Source organism: Muscardinus avellanarius, assembly GCF_963383645.1.
Source record: "Muscardinus avellanarius genome assembly, chromosome: 6".
Classification (NCBI taxonomy): Eukaryota; Metazoa; Chordata; class Mammalia; order Rodentia; family Gliridae; genus Muscardinus; species Muscardinus avellanarius.
The window spans coordinates 53,587,606-53,605,329 of NC_137791.1; the positions used below are offsets into that span (position 1 = coordinate 53,587,606).

Here is a 17,724-nt window from a genome sequence, read left to right on the forward strand (position 1 = left end):
CTCGAAAAGTAGCGAGAGACTTCACTTCCCAGAAGCCTCTCGGCGCCCACGCAGCCGCAGTCTTGCGCAGGCGCCGCCGGGGCCAAACGGACACGTCGGTCACGTGGACAACAGCCGGCCAATCCGGTTTGAATCTCATTTTTTTCCTCTCACCCCCCCCCCTTCAGGAGCGGTTGTGCGATCAGATCGATCTAAGATGGCGACTGTGGAACCGGTGAGTATTGCCTTTGGCCCCCACCCCCACGGGCCCCCGCGCCCCCGCTCCCTTCGGACGGGGGGGACCCCGCGGGACGGCGTTCCCGGCGCGCTCGCCGGCCCGGGCCCCCTCCCCCTCCTCGGGCGGGCCGCGGCGGGCGGCGGGCGGCGGGGCGCCGGCGGGCTGGCGGCGGCGTGGAGCGCACACGCCGCGGTGGGGGCCCGGGCGGCGCGGTGGGGGAGGGGCGGCGGGCCTGGCGCGGCGGGGCCGGGGCGCCGGCTCCGGGCTGGGGGCTGGCTCCGTGCTGGAGGCGCCGAGCCGGCTCGGAGCGGGCAGGGCTCCGCCGGGAGGGTGGGCGGCGAGCCGGCCTGGCGGGAGATGGACGGGGGAGCCGGGCGCTTCCCTCCCTCCCGCGCCGTCCTCCTGCGCGCCCGCCCGGGGCTCGGGGGCCCGGCGCTCGCGGGTCGGTGCTCGGGAGACCGGTGGGCCGGGAGCCGGTGGGCGCGCGGAGCCCGAGGGTGGGTGAGGCGGGAGTGGAGCCCCGGCACGCGCGGAGAGGCGGCGATCTCGGCGAGGGAAGGCGAGAGGGGCGAGCGCATGTTACTCCAGCGCGCCGGAGAGTTGCCGGGGCTGGCGGCGGGGGAGGCGAGAGAGGTTTGGGATGGGGGCGAAGCCTCCGGGTCGTGCAGTTCAGCTCCCACGAGTAGGATCAGGGTGGTGGGGTGGCGGCGAGGAGGGGGGATCACATTGTCCTCGCCCCTCCATGCTTGGGACTGGGCTGTCATGGAGGAGGGAAGGGGGAGGAGCGAGGCCTAGTGATCTGCCGCTGCGGGTCTGGATGCCGGCCGGACCTGCTGCATTTCACACGCGCTTGACTTCCATTCATTCATCTTTTCCGCTCAGTGCGCTTCATAGAATGCGAACCGGTCTGGATCTGTCTGATCTTCTATGCCTTTATCGTTTGGAAGATTCCCAAGACACAGTTCATTGAAAACATAAGCAGCTTTTGAGAGTGCTTTTCCACTTTTTTTTTTTTTTCTACGTTTCACCTATGCTAAAGACTTTTGTCTTAATTTAGACACCATTTTAAACTTTCCTGAAGCAAGTTGACCTCAGGGCAGAAAGTTGTTAGTTGCCCCTAAGGTAGAGGATATTTTCTTCATAGTTTGGCTTTGCCGGCAATGGCTCATTGAAACTTATGGGCCCATCTTGCTGTTTTAGGAATGTCACACCTGTGTGACAGCGTCTCAGGTGTATACTGGAGGATAGTAGTATCTAGAAAACCTTTAACACTCAGGAAACAGTTCTAGACCTTCCTTGCCTTATGTTCTTGGGCATTAGGCTGACTGCAAAACTGTCTCTTAAGTTGCCAGTAAAATTAATTGACTTTAGAAAATAAATGTTACATAACAAACACGAAGGTTAAAATATGTACAGTTTTAAAACCCATTTGACAGTTTCTGATGTCCTCGCTTGACTGGATCTACTATTTACGGTATGAATATCAGAAAAAGCATTAGAGCTGGTAGTGGAGACCAGCCTAATTAATCTCTAACAAAAATGTTGTGAAGTTTCAGTAACTTTTAGGTCCTTTGGACTTTTTGGAGTTAATAGTTTTGTTTCAACACAGACAGGAAGTACAAATGGCGAAGGACTATTTTGAGTCAGTAAATAGTAATAGTCCCTGATATGTTTAGGGTTGTATATCAAGTGTTCTTTAAGATACAAAGTTATATAAAATGTGATTATATATTTTGTTCATTGTAAACTCTTAAGGAACTTAATTTCCGTGTTGTGGAGGTCACTGATACAGTATTTGTTTTAGTCCTGACCCAGAGAGTTTTGGATAGTATGTTTAAATTTAGGAAGATAAGAAATGCAGAAACCTAAAATGTGGAAAGGTAAAAACCTAGGTTGAAACTATAGGCATGTATGTAAAACAAGAGCTCATTTTTAGTGAGAAATGCAAGTTTTTACTTTTAATGTACTGTAATCAGTTGTGTGTGTAGAATTCTTTTTGACAGTTCTGTTTACTTAAGGTGCTGAAGAGTGAGCCTAAGGCCTCCTGCATGGTAGCATAACACTCTTACTGAGCTATAATACTTCCAGCATTGAGAGTTTTAAATAGTTGAAAAATAAATTTTGGGAGGGAGGTATTGGGGATTGAATTGAGGAACAGTGTACCTCTGAGCTATATACCTCCAGCCTTATCTTATTTTTCTGTGGTACTGGGAATTGAACCCAGAGGCATTCTACCTCCAAGCTACATCCGTAGGCCGATTATTTCTTATTTGGAAACAGGGTCTCACTAGGTTGCTGAGCGTCTCATTAAATTGCTGAGGCTGTTCCTGAACCTGCAATCCTCCTGCCTTAGCCTCTGAAGTACTACGATTATAAGTATGCACTACCACACCTGGCTTATTTTTTATTTTGAAATAAGACCTTGCTAAATTGCTGAGGTTGCCTTTAATTTAAACTGGCCATCCTGTCTCACTCTCCCAGATAATGGGATTACAGGCATTTGCTATGGGGCCCAGTTTAGTTGAATTTATTTTAAAGCTACTGCTTAGTATTGGGTTGTAGTTGAGGTACCCCTGCTGAAGATTCTGAAAATCAGTTATTCATTCCTACTTTACCTAGTTTGTAAGTTTTCTGAATGCTTTTTGCTGTGCAGAATCACTTAAGGCTGTGAGGTTTTCTTGCTTCTCCACCTTTCATAGACATTTGGTAGTTTATCTATAGAAGTTACAGAAAATGCCATTTGTTTCCAGTAATGATTTTAAATAGCCTATAAGCCTATAAGTTTAGTTCTTTTAGGATGGCTTACAACTGTTGAGAAGCATGAAAGGGAAAATTAAGGGAAGTATTTTACTTATTTAATTTTTTTTTTTTTTTTTTTTTTTTTTTGCGGTAGTGGGATTGAATCCAAGGGCATTCTACTTCTGAGACAAACCCTCAGCCCTATTTTCTATTCTTCATTTTGAAACAGGATCTCACTAACTTGTAAAGGGCCTCACTAAGTAGCTGAGGCTGACCATGAACCTGCGATCCTCCTGTCTCAGCCTTCCAGGTATGAAAACTGTTGACAGACTTTACAGATCAGTATTGGTGCTTTTGCTTTAATGAAGGAATCCAATGATAAGCCAAAAAATTTGATTCTGGCATTTATGTTTCAAATTTCATCTCATTTTATACTATGATTTTACTATACATAGTTATTTGACTTAGAGAAATTCAGTGTAGATAAAACAGTTTATTCACTGAAATTAAAGATAATTGTGTAAAATGATGTATGTAGCCAGGTGTGGCAGTGCACCCCTGTAATCCTAGTACTTGGGAGGTTGAGACAGGATTGCAGGTTTGAGGCCAGAATCTGCAACATAGGGAGATCCACAGGAATTTAGTGAGATCCTGTTTCAAAATAAAATATAAAATAGGGCCATACCTCAGATGTAGAATGCCCCTGGGTTCAATGTCCAGTATCAAAAAAAAAAAAAAAGTGTGTAAGCTTAATTCAGTTTGAACAGAAAATCTTTGGCAAATAACACTTATATAAAATATTCTGTTTAATTTATATAAAGTTAAGACTATAATAGAAGTACCAACAGTCCTGGACTTAATAAGGGACGTGTGAAATAATTGTTCTAACAATGATAATCTCTACTTATCCTTCCCTGTTCCCATTGGAAAATTTTTAAATCTTATGTGTGAGTTGCACTGGCAGAGACTTGAGAACTAGAAATGAGCATAGGTTATATTCTCATTTTCATATGTCTGTGACTGGGATCATTGAAATTCCTAAGGCTGGCTTAAATTTTTTTTTTTTTTTTTTGTAGTACAGGGGATGGAACCCAGGGCCACTGAGCCTCCAAGCTACACGTCAGCCCTATTTTTAGTCTTTTTATTTTGTGAAACAGGGTCTCACTGAGTTGTGAAGGACCTAAGTAGCTGAGGCTGTCTGTGAACCGCCACCCTCTGGGTCTCCCAATTGCCAAATGCTGGGATTACAAGCATGCACCACCACTCCTGGCATGGTGTTTGTTTTTTAAATGTCTTAAAAGTGTTTGTTTGTGTGTGTGTGGTGGGGATATTGGGGGTGGAAGCCAGAGGCGTTCTACCTCCAGGCTATACTCCCAGCCTATTTTATATTTTATTTGGAAACAGGGTCTCGCTAAGTTGCCAAGAGCCTCACTAAGTAGCTAAGGCTGGCTTTGAACCTTTGCTATCCTCCTATCTCAGCTCAAGTGCAGGGATTACAAGTGTGGGCCACCATGCCCGGCATGGTTTTTGTTTGTAAATGTAGTATTCAAAGATGATATTTTTTCAGTTATGATGAACTAGATAGTAGTCCCATCAGTGTGTTGCATGAAAGTTCATTGTGATACATACACACCTTTTTTTTCTGCTAGGAAATTCTACCAGCCTTTTGATCATTAATCCTTGGCCATTATCAAGAAATGCAAAGCCAACGACACATGACCCTCAGATACTTTTTTTTGTACTACAGATTGAACCCAGCGGCATTATAGTTCTGAAATATCCCCCTTTAAAAAACACAAAACAAACAAACAAAAAAACAGGGTCTTGCTAAGTTACTGAGGCTGGCCTTGAGCCTGTGATTTCTTGTCTCAGCTTCCCAAGTACTAGGATTATATGTGTGCACTGTGGTGGCAGGCTGTCTGTAATTTAGTGAGACCTTGTTTCAAAATAAAGAATAAAAATTAGGGCTGGGGGTATAGCTCAGAGGTAGAATGCTTCTGGGCTTCATCTTCAGTAAGGCAAGAAAAAAAAAGATCAGGATCTTGCTAAGTTACTGAAAGTCTTTCTAAGTTACTGAGGCCTGAGATGGCTCCTGTCTCAGCCTTCCAAATACTTACTGGGAGCACAGGTGTGTTTTACCACACCCTACTCTAGAGCAGTCATTTTTTAATATAGACAGCTTTATTTCTTAATATTATTTCTGAATATTTGCTAAGTCTGACACTACACTATTTAATAAAATATATGTTCTTTTAATCTTACAGCAGGCCTATGAAGTGTTCTTATTTCACAGAGAGGAAACCAAGGCACAGAAATTAACTTTGTATGACTAATTTGCTCCAAGATCACACAACTAATAAGTGATGGGGTGGAGTTCAAACTAAAGCTGCCAGTTTGCAGTATATGTGCTCTCAAAACTATGATACTGTGTGTGTGTGTGTGTGTGTGTGTGTGTAACTGGGGTTTGAACCCAGGGGCAGTCTATCTCTGAGCTACACCTTCAGCCCTATTTTATTCTTTATTTTGAAGCACAGTCTTACTAGGTTGACAGAGTCTCACTACTTGCTGAGATTGTCCTACAACCTGTGATCCTCTTATTTCCTCCTCCCACCTGGGATTATAAGTGTGTGCTACCATGTTGGGCTACATGATATGGTTTTAAAATAATTGGTTCTATATTGGTGAACAAATAGGGTATTTCCAAGTGTTTGCTATTTCAAACATTATAATGATGATGTTAATCATCTTGTACATGAAGTAGTATATTTGTACAGTATATTTCTTTTTTGGGGGGGCATCTGGGGGTGGATCCCAGGGGCATTCGATCTCCGAGCTACACCCCTTGCCCTATTTTTTTATTCTTTATTTTAACACCGGGTCTCACTGAGTTGCAGAGGGCTTCACTACGTAGCTGAGGCTGTCCGCAAACCGTGATCTCTGGTCTCAGGTCTCAGCCTCCCTAATGCTGGGATTACAAGCATGCGCCACCACGCCCGGCTCAGATATTTCTTTTTTGTGTGGAACTGGGGATGAAATCCAGGGGCATTCTACCTCTAAGCTACACCCCAGCCCTATTTTTTATTCTTTATTTTGAAACAGGGTCTCACTGAGTTGTAAAAGGCCTCACTAAGTAGCTAAGGCTGTCTGCGAACTGTGATCCTCCTGTCTCAGCCTCTCAAATGCTGGGATTACAAGCTTGCACCACCATGCCAGGGTTAGCGTAGATATTTCGATATTAGAAAAGTTAATATCTATACTGGTCAAGTGAAATAGTTGTGCAAATTGTCAGAATATACTATTTTTAGGCCCCTCCTTTCAAAGAGTGAAATGTTTATATGTGGACACAAAGTATAAAGTATACCTAAGTCTTAGAGTAATAAACTGGAGATCAGGGGCTACGCTTATAATATCAGCATTTGGGAGGCTGAGACAGGAGGACCATGGTTCAAGGACAGCCTCAGCTACTTCGGCCCTTTGTAACTCAGTGAGACCCTGTTTCAAAATAAAGAATATAAAATAGGGCTGGAGGTTTAGCTCGGAGGTAAAAATGCCTCTGGGTTCCATTTCCAGTACTGCAAAAAAGCAAACAAACAAACAAAAAAACGAGATTCAGGTACATCATCCAGGACATCATCTGTATCTCAGCATTTTATTACTTCTTTGCCTCCCCCATCTACTGTCCTGACTTCCTTTTTTTTATAGTAACCTCCATTGTGTGTACCTTTCAGCTATGTGTTGTTCAGTTTTAAGAAAAACTGAAAGCCTAGATGATGTGTAAGAAAAAGACAGTATTGCCACTCTTGGATGAAACTTTTTTTTTTTGTTGTTGTTGTTTTTGGTGGTACTGGGGTTCCTGGAAGCCCTTCTACCTCCGGGCTACACTCCCAGACCTATTTTTACATTTATTTTTTATTATTTTGAAACAGGGTCTCCTAAACCAGCGCGCGGGGCTGGCTTCGAACCTGCGCGATCCTCCTGTCTCTGCCTCCCAAGCGCGGGGATTACAAGCGTGCGCCACCACGCCCGGCCTTGGATGAAACTTTCTAAGAGAAGATAATTTGAGTATAATTTCAGAATTATAGTTTGGTTTCAGCTTCTGGAATTTGTACTGAAGCTCCTCCTGAGGAAGCCAGTAGCAAAATTGATCATGTCTTGGAAAATATAGGATTTTATAGTTGTTATATATTGTAGGACCAAGTTGTGGACCAGCCAAAGAACTGTAAATAGAGCTAGACAAGAGAGAAAAGAAGCTTCTTTAACACATAGTTGAACCAAGTTACATATAGATTAATACCTCATCCAGACACCAGGGCATTTTGGTTTGTTTTATTCATTCATTTTTTTGTAGTGCTGGGGATCCAACCCTGGGACTTTTTTTTTTTTTTTTTTTTTTGGTTGGTACTGGGGTTCCTGGAAGCCCTTCTGTCTCTGGGCTACACTCCCAGACCTATTTTATTATTGGAAACAGGGTCTCTTAAGCCAGCGCGGCTGGCTTCGAACCTGCACGATCCTCCTGTCTCTGCCTCCCAAGCAAGGGGATTACAAGTGTGCGTCACCACGCCCGGCTCAACCCTGAGACTTTTACTTGAAAGTGCTCTACCATGGAGCTCCAGACTGTTTTCTTTTGTTTTAGTTCTAGGGATTGAACCCCGGGGCACTCTATCTCAGTGCTATATACCCCAGCCCTATTTTATTTTTTACTTTTTTTTTTTGTTGCAGTATTGAAGACTGAACCCAGGGGCATTCTGGATCTGAGCTATATAACCCCCTATCCCTATTTTTTATTATTTCTTTTGAAACAGGGTCTCTCTAAGTTGCAGAGGGCCTCACTAAATAGCTGAGACTGGCTGGAAACCTGCAATACTGTCTGTAATCCTGTGTGCTACCACGCCTGGTATTTTTTTATTTTGAAACAGGGTCTGCTCTTTTAGCTGCCCGACCTCCGCCATCATGGGTCACATGCATGCTCTCGGGAAGGGCCTGTCCCAGTTGGCCCTGCCCTATTGCTGCAGTGTCCCCACCTGGCTGAAGTTGACATCTGATGATGTAAAGGAGCAGATTTATTATAAACTGGCCAAGAAGTGCCTAACTCCCTCACAGATCGGTATGATCCAGAGGGACTCACATGGTGTGGCACAAGTGCATTTTGTGGCAGGCAACAAAATCTTGAGAATCCTGAAGTCCAAAGGACTTGCTCCTGATCTTCCCGAGGATCTCTATCATTTAATTAAGAAAGCAGTTGCTGTTTGAAAGCATCTTGAGAGAAACAGGAAAGGATGCTAAATTTCATCTGATTCTGATAGCAGAATTCACCGATTGGCTCATTATTATAAGACCAAACGGGTCCATCCTCCAAATTGGAAATATGAGTCATCCACAGCATCTGCCCTGGTGGCATAGATTTCTCTATGTACTCAAGCAATAAAATCATTAACTAAAAAAAATAAAACAAAACAAAAAACAAACAGGGTGTGTAAGTTGCTGAAGCTCGAACTTTTCAGTCCTCCTATCTTAAGTTTCCCAAGAACTAGGATTACCGTCATGTGCCACCATCCCTGGCTCAGGCCTTTTTTTTTTTTCTTTTTTAAGAAAAGGTAGACTAATAGGCATCTTGGTTATATTAGCCATCATATCACATAGCTACACTGACATTTGTCTGAATCACACTGTACCAGTCTGGACTGTTGTGCCCCATATTTAATATTCATCTTAGTCTCTTTACTGTGTTCCTGATTCCCTGTCACTTTTTTTTTTTTTTGGTACTGGGCTATACTCCCAGACCTATTTTATACTTTATTTGGAAACAGGGTCTCATTAAGTTGCTGAGAGCCTCACTAAGTAGCTGAGGCTGGCTTTAAATCTGTGTGATCCTCCTGTCTCAGCCTCCCTAGCGCTGGGATTACAAGCCACCACGTCCGGGCTCCCTGTCACTTGTCTGTTGCATGCTTGTTTGCTGTGACCATTGTCTTCCTCTTATTTGGTTTGATGTCAAGCTTAGCCTCAAACCTGCAATCTTTCTGTCTCCATCTCCCAAGTACTGGGATTGCAGACATGTACCATTGTGCTTGGCCTTTTTTTGTCTTTTTCTGAATGTTCCCTTTTTTATAGCATCCTGTAATTGTCTAATATGCATGCAAAAATCATAACTTAGGCCATTGAGGTTATATAGAGACATTTGGTTTTTTGCAGCATTTCTTTTCCCTGCCTGTTTCCTCTGGGTTGCTTATTTTCTTTTTCTTTTTAACCTCATATGGCAGCAATCCTAGTAGCTTAAGAGTAGCAGAGGGGATGGAGGGATCTAGCTGCTTCCTAAAGAGCTTTCACTGTATTCTCTTTAATTTACCCTCCTTCGAAAGCTGCTGGCTTTGGCCTCCTTTAAGGTTCTTGTTGCATACCCTGATCAGTTACCACTTTAGCTATCTGCATTCTAGCCTTCCACCTCCATTATTTTCTCCTGCTCTTGTCTTGTGTGTGTGCCTGTTCATGTGTTTAGTTTCTTAAATGTCTTACAGTTAATCTGTTTTACACATTTTGGAAGGAAGTAACATTAGTATCATTTATGTTCCAGGCACTTTCAATGCTTAACTCTCTTGACCTTAAGTTACTCAGTTACTGAACAGAAAATAAATTTAAAAATATGTGTACATTTTAAAGAATAAAGAAGCCAGGTATTATGGCATATGTATGTAATCCCAGTACTTGGGAGGCTGAGAGAAGAGAATTGTAAGTTTGTGACTCGCCTCAGCAATTTAGCAAGTTGCTCTGAAACTTAGACTCTGTTTTAAAATAAAAAATAAAGTAGGACTGGATCAGAGGTAGAATGTCCTTGGGTTCAATTCCCAGTACCAAAAAAGAAAGAAGCCAGGTGTATTGGTGTGCACCTATAATCCATGTACTTGGATAGGAGGATCACAAATTTGAGACCAGCCTGAGCAATTTAGAGAAACCCTGTCTCAAAAATACCTGAGTTCCCAGGCGTGATCTCGTAATACTAGCATTTGGGAGATTGAGATAGGATGAGGATCACGTAGGTTCGAAGCCAGCCTTGCTGGCTTAAGAGACCCTGTTTCCAAATAAAAAAATATGAAATAGGTCTGGGAATATAGCCTGGAGGTAGAAGGGTTCCATCCCCACTACCACCACCGAAACAAAAACAAACAAAAAAAACAGGCCTGGGTTCCATCCCTAGTATGCCAAAAACAAACCACCACCACCACCAACAACAACAATAAAAACCCTGAGGGTATAGCTCAGTAATGGAGCACCCCTGGGTTCGGTCCTCATTACACACTATAATTGAATGGCATGGTGGTATATATCTGTTACTGCTGTGATTCAGGAGGCTGGGGGTAGGAGAATTTTAAGTAAGAGACCAACTTGGATAATTTAAGGAGACCTTGTTTCAAAATTTAAAAAGGGGGGAGGTGCAAGGGATTTAGCTCAGTGGTAGAAAGCTTGCATAGCATGTGCCCTGACTTGAACCCAGCACTGCCAACAACAGGAGTAAAGATCATTTATAACCTAAAACCAATTTATAACAATAATTTTGCATTCTTATGATCACAGTTTTTCTGTAATCTGGCAGACATGCCAGGGATGGTAAATTAAGCAAGTAATTTGCAGCATTAATGATGTGCTAAATTTAAGTACCTTCCTCACAGTGCCCAGGAATTATAAACTTAATAAGCAATTTGTAAGATTCATAAATAAAACCTTTATTACTCAACTGAGGAGGACTTGAATAAATGAAGAAACCCATAGTGTGTTTTTGGAAAAGATTTAATATTGGAAAGTTTTTAATTTTTGAGTTTAATATCTAAACTTGGTATAAACTGATCATATCAAAATCCTTGTAGAGAGGGTGGGATGGATGTGATATTTTATACTTGGCTCTACATACAATGGCCTGCTTAGAATGGTTTTTACTTACTAAAGGGTCCAAAAAAGAAAAATAAGTAATAGGTTGCCATCTTAAAATATTTACTCTCTGACCTTTTATAGGAAGTTGGCCAACAGATGCTTTTTTAAAATAGTTTGGCAGTTTATTTGGAGGTTTAAACAAATGAGAATTGTCAATAAATTCTGGAAAAGGAAGTGAAAGGAGGAATGGGAAACTTGCCTTAACAGGGGGGGGGGAAAGTATTGAATAAAGGTAACTTTTTAAAATAAAATATAGGCCAAGCATGTTAGCACACGTCTATAATCCCAATACTTGGGAGATTGAGACAGGAGAATCACAGATTTGAGCCCAGCCTCAGCAATTTAGGAGACCCTGTTTCAAAATAAATAAAAATTAGGGTTGGGAGTGTGGCTTGGAGGTAGAATGCCCTTGGATTCAACCGCTAGTCCAAAAAAATAAAATAAATATTGGTGCAGGAAGAGATTGGCAGATCATTCGAGCAAACTGAGCAGTCCAGAAGTAGACTCCGGTGTATATTTAGACTTCAGTACAATAATGTTATAATAAATTTGGAATATCTAGGTCATTGTGAAGAGAATAGTTTGTAATCCCCAAAACTAGATGTTCTATAGTTTGGTTTACTTGTGTAGACTTTTTATTTTTTTTAAGCTGTATCTCTCTTTGCTTTTTTCCTCTTTTTTTTTTTTTTTTTTTTTGTGGTACTGGGGGTGTAACCCAGGGGCATTCTTCCTCTGAGCTTCAACCCCAGCCCTATTTTTTATTTTGAAACAGGGTCTCCGTGAATTGCAAAAGGCCTCACTACTTAGCTGAGGCTGTCCTAGAACTATGATCCTTCTGTCTCAGCCTCCCAAATGCTGGGATTTACAAGTGTGTGTGCAACCACACCCGGCTTTTTTTTTTTTCCTTTTAAATACGCATGTGTTTGTGTGTTGTGCTGGGGATTGAGCGCAGGGGCATTCTACCTCTGAGCTACACCTTTAGCCCTATTTTTATTTTGAAAGAGGCTAGGTTGATGAGAGTATCATTACTTGCTGAGTCTGTCCTGGAACCTTTGATCCTCCTGTCCCAGCCTCCCAAATACTGGGATTATAGGCATGTACCACCACACCTGGCAAACTCAATTCTTTTTAATACTGATTCATATTCTGAGGTCTAGATGTTCTATAGTTGATTTAGAATTTAACTGAAGAATTAAAAAAATACAGTGATCATTGTTCATGTGGTTTTGTACTCTGCTTTTTACCACATTTATTATCTTTTTTTTTTCTCTTCAGTACTGGGATTTGACCTCAGGAGTGCCCTACAACTGAGCTACATCCCAGCCCTTTATAATTTTGAGACAGGTTCTCACTAAGTTGCACAGTCTGGCCTTCAATCTGGGATCCTCCTGCCTCAGCTTCCTGGATAGCTGGGATTATAGGCATTTGCCACCATGTCTGGCATATTAGTAGTTTAAAATAATTTTTCAAAACATCCTACTTATTGCCTGAATTATAAACACTAATTTCTTACCTTTACCTTTTATATTTATTCATAAATATATGTATATACATAGTTTTTCTTGTTTTTTAAAATATATAAAACTGTCATTGTTCTGGCAGTTTCTTGAAATCCCTTAGAAGTCTAATAACTGGTGTAAATAATACTGATTTTCTGTATATGAAAGCTTGATAACCCACTAACTTAAGCTTAATAAGAGAAGAATGTAGTCCACTCTAAACCTGAGGGTCATATAAAACACTTGGCTATACTTGTTTTGTAATTTTTTTAAAGAAATGTCGTAGTTGAAAATATTTTTTGAAAGGTGATCCTTGGTGTATATGAATAATTATCTTATTAAACTACAGTTTATATTGATATTTTAACTTTTACTATTATTGTACTTTTTAAAAATGAACACAGAGTTGGGTGTGGTGGTGCATGTCTGTAGCCCCAGGACCTGGCAGACTGTGTTAGGATTGCAGGCTTGAAGCCAGCCTCAGCAGTTTAGCAAGACTTTCAGTAACCTAGTAAGACCCTATTTCAAATAAAAAATAAAGTAGGGCTGGGTATATAGTTCAGAGGTAGAATATTACCACCAAACGTACACACACAGAGAATTTAGTGTTCCTCTGCTCATTTTTTAAATTGTAGAATATAAAGATCTTTTTTTTAAAAAAAAAAACTTTTAATTTGTATTATTAAATTTTTTTTTTTTTTTTTTTTGGTGGTACTGAGGGTGGAACTCAGGGGCTTTCTACCTCTGGGCTATACTCCCAGACCTATTTTTTAATATTTTATTTGGAAACAGGGTCTCACTAAGTTGCTGAGAGCCTCACTAAGTAGCTGCGGCTGGCTTTGAACCCATGCGATCCTCCTGTCTCAGCCTCCCAAGCGCAGGGATTACAAGTGTGCGCCACCATGCCTGGCTGTATTATTAAATTTTATTTATGCTTTTCAAAGTTTTAATAGTTACAAGCTCAATCAGCACAGCATAAGATTTAAAATCTTATTTAAAAGGTTTGATTTTTACTTTTTTTGTGTGTGTGTCGTACTGGGAATGGAACTCAGGGGCATTCTACCTTCTAGCTACATTCCTAGCCCTATTTTTTATTCTTTATTTTGAAAGAGTCTCACTGAGTTGCAAAGGACCTCACTAAGTAGCTGAGACTGTCCACAAACTGCAGTCCTTTGTCTCAGCCTCCCAAATGCTGGGATTATAAACAAGTGCCACCTTGCTCGGCTGTAGTTTGTTCATTTTTAATAATGAAGAGTTGTTGGTCTTTTGCTTTCTCAGTGTTGATTAAACCCAGGTCCTTGTACTTGCTAGCTGAGCACTCTACCATGGAGCTATACCTCAAACTGTATTCAATTACGGTTTTACAAAAATGACTACCATGTTACTACAAACAGTATGGTTTTCTGCAGTATAAATGCTGTTCTCATGTGATTTTGGTATGATTGATGTATTTTAATTCAAGATTTGATATAGCCCATCTGTCTTCCTATAAGTATTTAAAATAAGAATGTTCTGGTGACCTTTGATTTAAATAGTAGTGACATTTAATGTTTATTGTTAGCCTTATCATTCTAGATCACACATCTGTTTATTTCTATTTCAGTCAATACATCCTCTCCCCCATCTGAATTTGTAGCCTTGTCTTGGTCTCTGAGATATACAGAGTAATTTGGTTATTAGATAATATTGCTCCCTTAAGAATTAACTTATTTTAAAATGTAACAAAATGCTCACATATCTTTCTATTTAAGAATGTATCCAAGCTTTAAAATTGTTTATTAGAAAGCCAAAAACTTAAAGTGGACTGTAGGAATTTTTCTTTTATTTAAACGTGATTCATCATAGCTTGCTGATTATCCAGAAATAGAGATTTTTGCCATATCCCCACAAAGTCTGCTAGTCTTTGTGTGTGTGTGTGTGTGTGTGTGCGTGTGTGTGTGTGTGTGTGTGTGTGTGTGTGTGTGAGAGAGTGAGATATACTGGGGATTGAACCTAGCAGCATTTTACCTCTGAGCAACCCCTCCCCTGACCCCCCAGCCTAATTTCATTTTTTGTTTGGATCTTGCTAGTTCTGAGTCTTGCTACTTGCCGTGGCTATCCTTGAACCTTTGATCCTCCTGTCTCAACCTTCCAAGTTTTAGTACTGGGATTTCAGGTATATGCCACCAAGCCTGTCTAGCCATTGAATATCTGAAGTATTTTTAGATGCAACACATTGTCATCACAGTTCTTCCTCCACAGCACGCCAGCTTCCATTATTTTGTTGTAGTACCATTTTTTCTTTAATTGAAAGGAATATTGTCTTTGGGCAGGGTAGTACTGGAGAGTAAATCCAGGGCCTCCCACATATTACAAGTGCTTTACTACTGAGCTACATCCCCAACCCTATTTTTTTCTTTTCTCTCTCTCTTTTTTTTTTTTGCGGCACTGGGGATTGAACCCAGGCTTTTCTACCTCTGAGCTATACCACTAGCCCTACTTTTCATTCTTTATTTTGAAACAGGGTCTCACTAATTTGCCGAGGGCCTTACTGAGTAGTAGCTGAGGCTGGCTACAAACCTGTGATCCTCCTATCTCAGCCTCCCAAGTAATGGGATTACAAGTGTACCCCCACGCCCAGCTTCCCAACGCTTTTAATTTTTTCATTTTGAGTCTGTTAAGTTACCCAGGCTGACCTTGGACAAGGCAATCCTGCTTTAGCCTCCTGAGTAGGGGGTGTGTGCCACCACACCCAGCTAATCTTTCATGTCAGAATTGATATATAGGGTCTCAGAGTCCTTTACATTACAAAAAAAAAGTCTGCAAGTGAGCAATACTATATAACCTTGAAAGATTTATACTTTGCTAAATTTTCCTAAGTACTTTTCTACTTTGTAGTTTAGGATATAAGTACAGAAGTCATCTTGATTCTTTATGGACAAGGAAGAAGTCTTGCAAAATCTATAGCCTTACTTTCCTAAGTGATGTAGGATTACTAGGTATTTTTCATTATGTGTATACACACATGCACATATATTTGAAAAGTAAGCAAGATAAATTTAGTAATCTGTGGTAATTTTTTAGCATATTCGCCTAGTTTTTCTTTTCATTCTTTTCTTTGTTTTGCAGTACTAGGAACTGAACTCTGGCATTCTACCCTTGAGATACATACCTAGTCCTACTTTGTTTTTTATTTTGAAATAGGGTCTCATTAAGTTGCTGAGGCTGACCACAAACCTGTGATCCTCTTGAATCAGCCTCCCGTGCATTGGGATTTGTATGTGTTACAACACCTGGCTAAGATTTTTATTTTTTAGAAGACAAATAGTAAGGCTCTACTTGTTTTAGTACACTAGTGAATTATATTCATTTGTGTATGTGAAGATGGTGTGGGAAGTACATGATTTGCTTAAAAGATAGCTGAGAACTGACTATTTGAACCTAGATGGAAGAATAAAGTATCATAAAATCTTTGCATTTTATATTAAATAATTTTTCTTAAAGGTAGTTGTTTGTATCTGTAAAAGTTTTTTGTTCTTTTTTTGTAGTGCTAGGGATTGAACCCAGGGGCATTCTACCTGAGTGACATCCCCAACGCTACTCTTTTTTGGGGGGGGAGGTCTGGAAACGGTTTCTGGGGTTGGCCTTGAACCTGTGATCCTCCTGTCTTGGCTGTTTTTGTTTATACTTAACCTGTGTATGAGAGATATTTGACCAGTAGGCACTTAGCTTGCTGTCTTGTATAATGATGTATATTGATTATAGTTCCTGGCATTTACTTATTTTTTTCTCTACTAGTGGAATTTCTGTGTGTAGGAAGAAGTGTGTATGCACCATTTCTTACTTTTTTTTTTTTTTTTTTTTTTTAGTAATTTGTTGGCAGTGATATGCACTGGTAGGGTGAGCCAAGGTGTTCAACCTGATACTGTGAAGCAGAATATAATATATACTGTAGAGTTGTGTTGCCTGGACAGAGTACCCTGGTAACCATAGAAGTTATTATCCAATCATGTCATGTGTGAAAGTGAGTGAAATTCTAGATAGGTAAAATTAGGACATATGGCGTTCTTTTTTTTTTTTTTTTTGGTGGTGCTGGGGGTGGAACCCAGAGGCTTTCTACCTCCAGGCTATACTCCCAGACATATTTTATATTTTCTTTGGAAACGGGGTCTCACTAAGTTGCTGAGAGCCTCACTAAGTAGCTGAGACCGGCTTTGAACCTGTGGCGATCCTCCTGTCTCAGCCTCCCAAGCGCAGGGATTACAAGCATGTGCCACCACCCTGGCTCGGCATATGGCATTCTTAATTGAAAATCCTTGATGGTCCTGGATCTTAATGTAGAACACAGGACATTTTAACTTTCCAGGGCTTGAGTTTGTCTAAAGAGTGAAGAGAATTAGTGGTTTCACAGTATTGTGAAGATGGAATATATTGAGATAATGTATATATAAATATCGCAATGCCTGATAGTAGCTACTTAGTAAATATCTGTCAAATAAAAGCTAGTTTTTTTTTGTTTTGTTTTTGTTTTTTGGTGGTACTGGGGTTCCTGGAAACCCTTCTACCTCCGGGCTACACTCCCTGGCCTATTTTATACTTTTTTATTTGGAAACAGGGTCTCTTAAGCCAGTGAGGCTGCATGATCCTCCTGTCTCCACCTCCCAAGTGCGCGGATTACAAGCCTGTGCCACCACGCCCGAATAACATTTACATTTTTAATATGGCTATGGATAATCTTTCCAATTCAACTAAATCAATGAAATGTGGGGACAGTGTATAATCAAGTGGCACTATTTTACCAGTCATGCTGTTGCCTGATATTTGGTTTGGTGCAGTACCATTGAGCTTTCACATTAATTTTGTATCATTAGGAAGGGAGTTGTTGATATTAGATCATTTAAATGTGATAATCATGTGGCTAGTTACTCAGAGCTAGTCACCAGTTCTTTTTCTTCCTGTATCCATACTTGGTAAATTTAGGATTGTATTTGCTGAAAGAAAACTGTAGTAGTAAAGTGAAAGCCCTAGTATACAAAGAACTGTCAGTTGGAGCATTTGGAACAATGGAGTATGATGTGTGGGTAAATGAGCCACATTCACCCACATATCATTATATAGTTTATAACTTACTTCTTTAGCTCCTTTGATCTGCTTTATTTTGGTTCTTGATTTCAGTGTCCTTTACACCATTCCTTGGTAAAAAAGTAGTTCATCTCACTGCTATATTAATTTACTGAAGACCAGGAATATAGGAAATGTGGGTCAAAGGTATGATACCTTCAGTACATAAAGTAGTAAATAATAGTATCTAACTTTTCAAAGTCCAGGAAGTTGACTTCTTCCTTTCAGTGTTTAAGATGGCTTTATATT

At 40.8% G+C, this 17,724-nt stretch overlaps 1 protein-coding gene and 1 pseudogene across 2 annotated transcripts in view; both read left to right on the forward strand.

The window, feature by feature from the left end:
• Positions 1 to 793: 793 nt before the first annotated feature.
• EIF4E (eukaryotic translation initiation factor 4E) overlaps positions 794 to 17,724 on the forward strand; it is a gene marked incomplete at both ends in the record, with an annotated part of 43,696 nt that continues 26,765 nt past the window's right edge. Inside the window, one exon of the mRNA XM_080697543.1 lies at positions 794 to 850. Coding sequence (XP_080553669.1) covers positions 794 to 850 — 57 coding nt within the window. The remainder of the gene's footprint in view (positions 851 to 17,724) is intronic.
• Positions 7,907 to 8,487, forward strand: LOC308264206 (small ribosomal subunit protein uS15-like; annotated as a pseudogene). The gene has a single exon. The product of its transcript is annotated as a small ribosomal subunit protein uS15-like (transcript).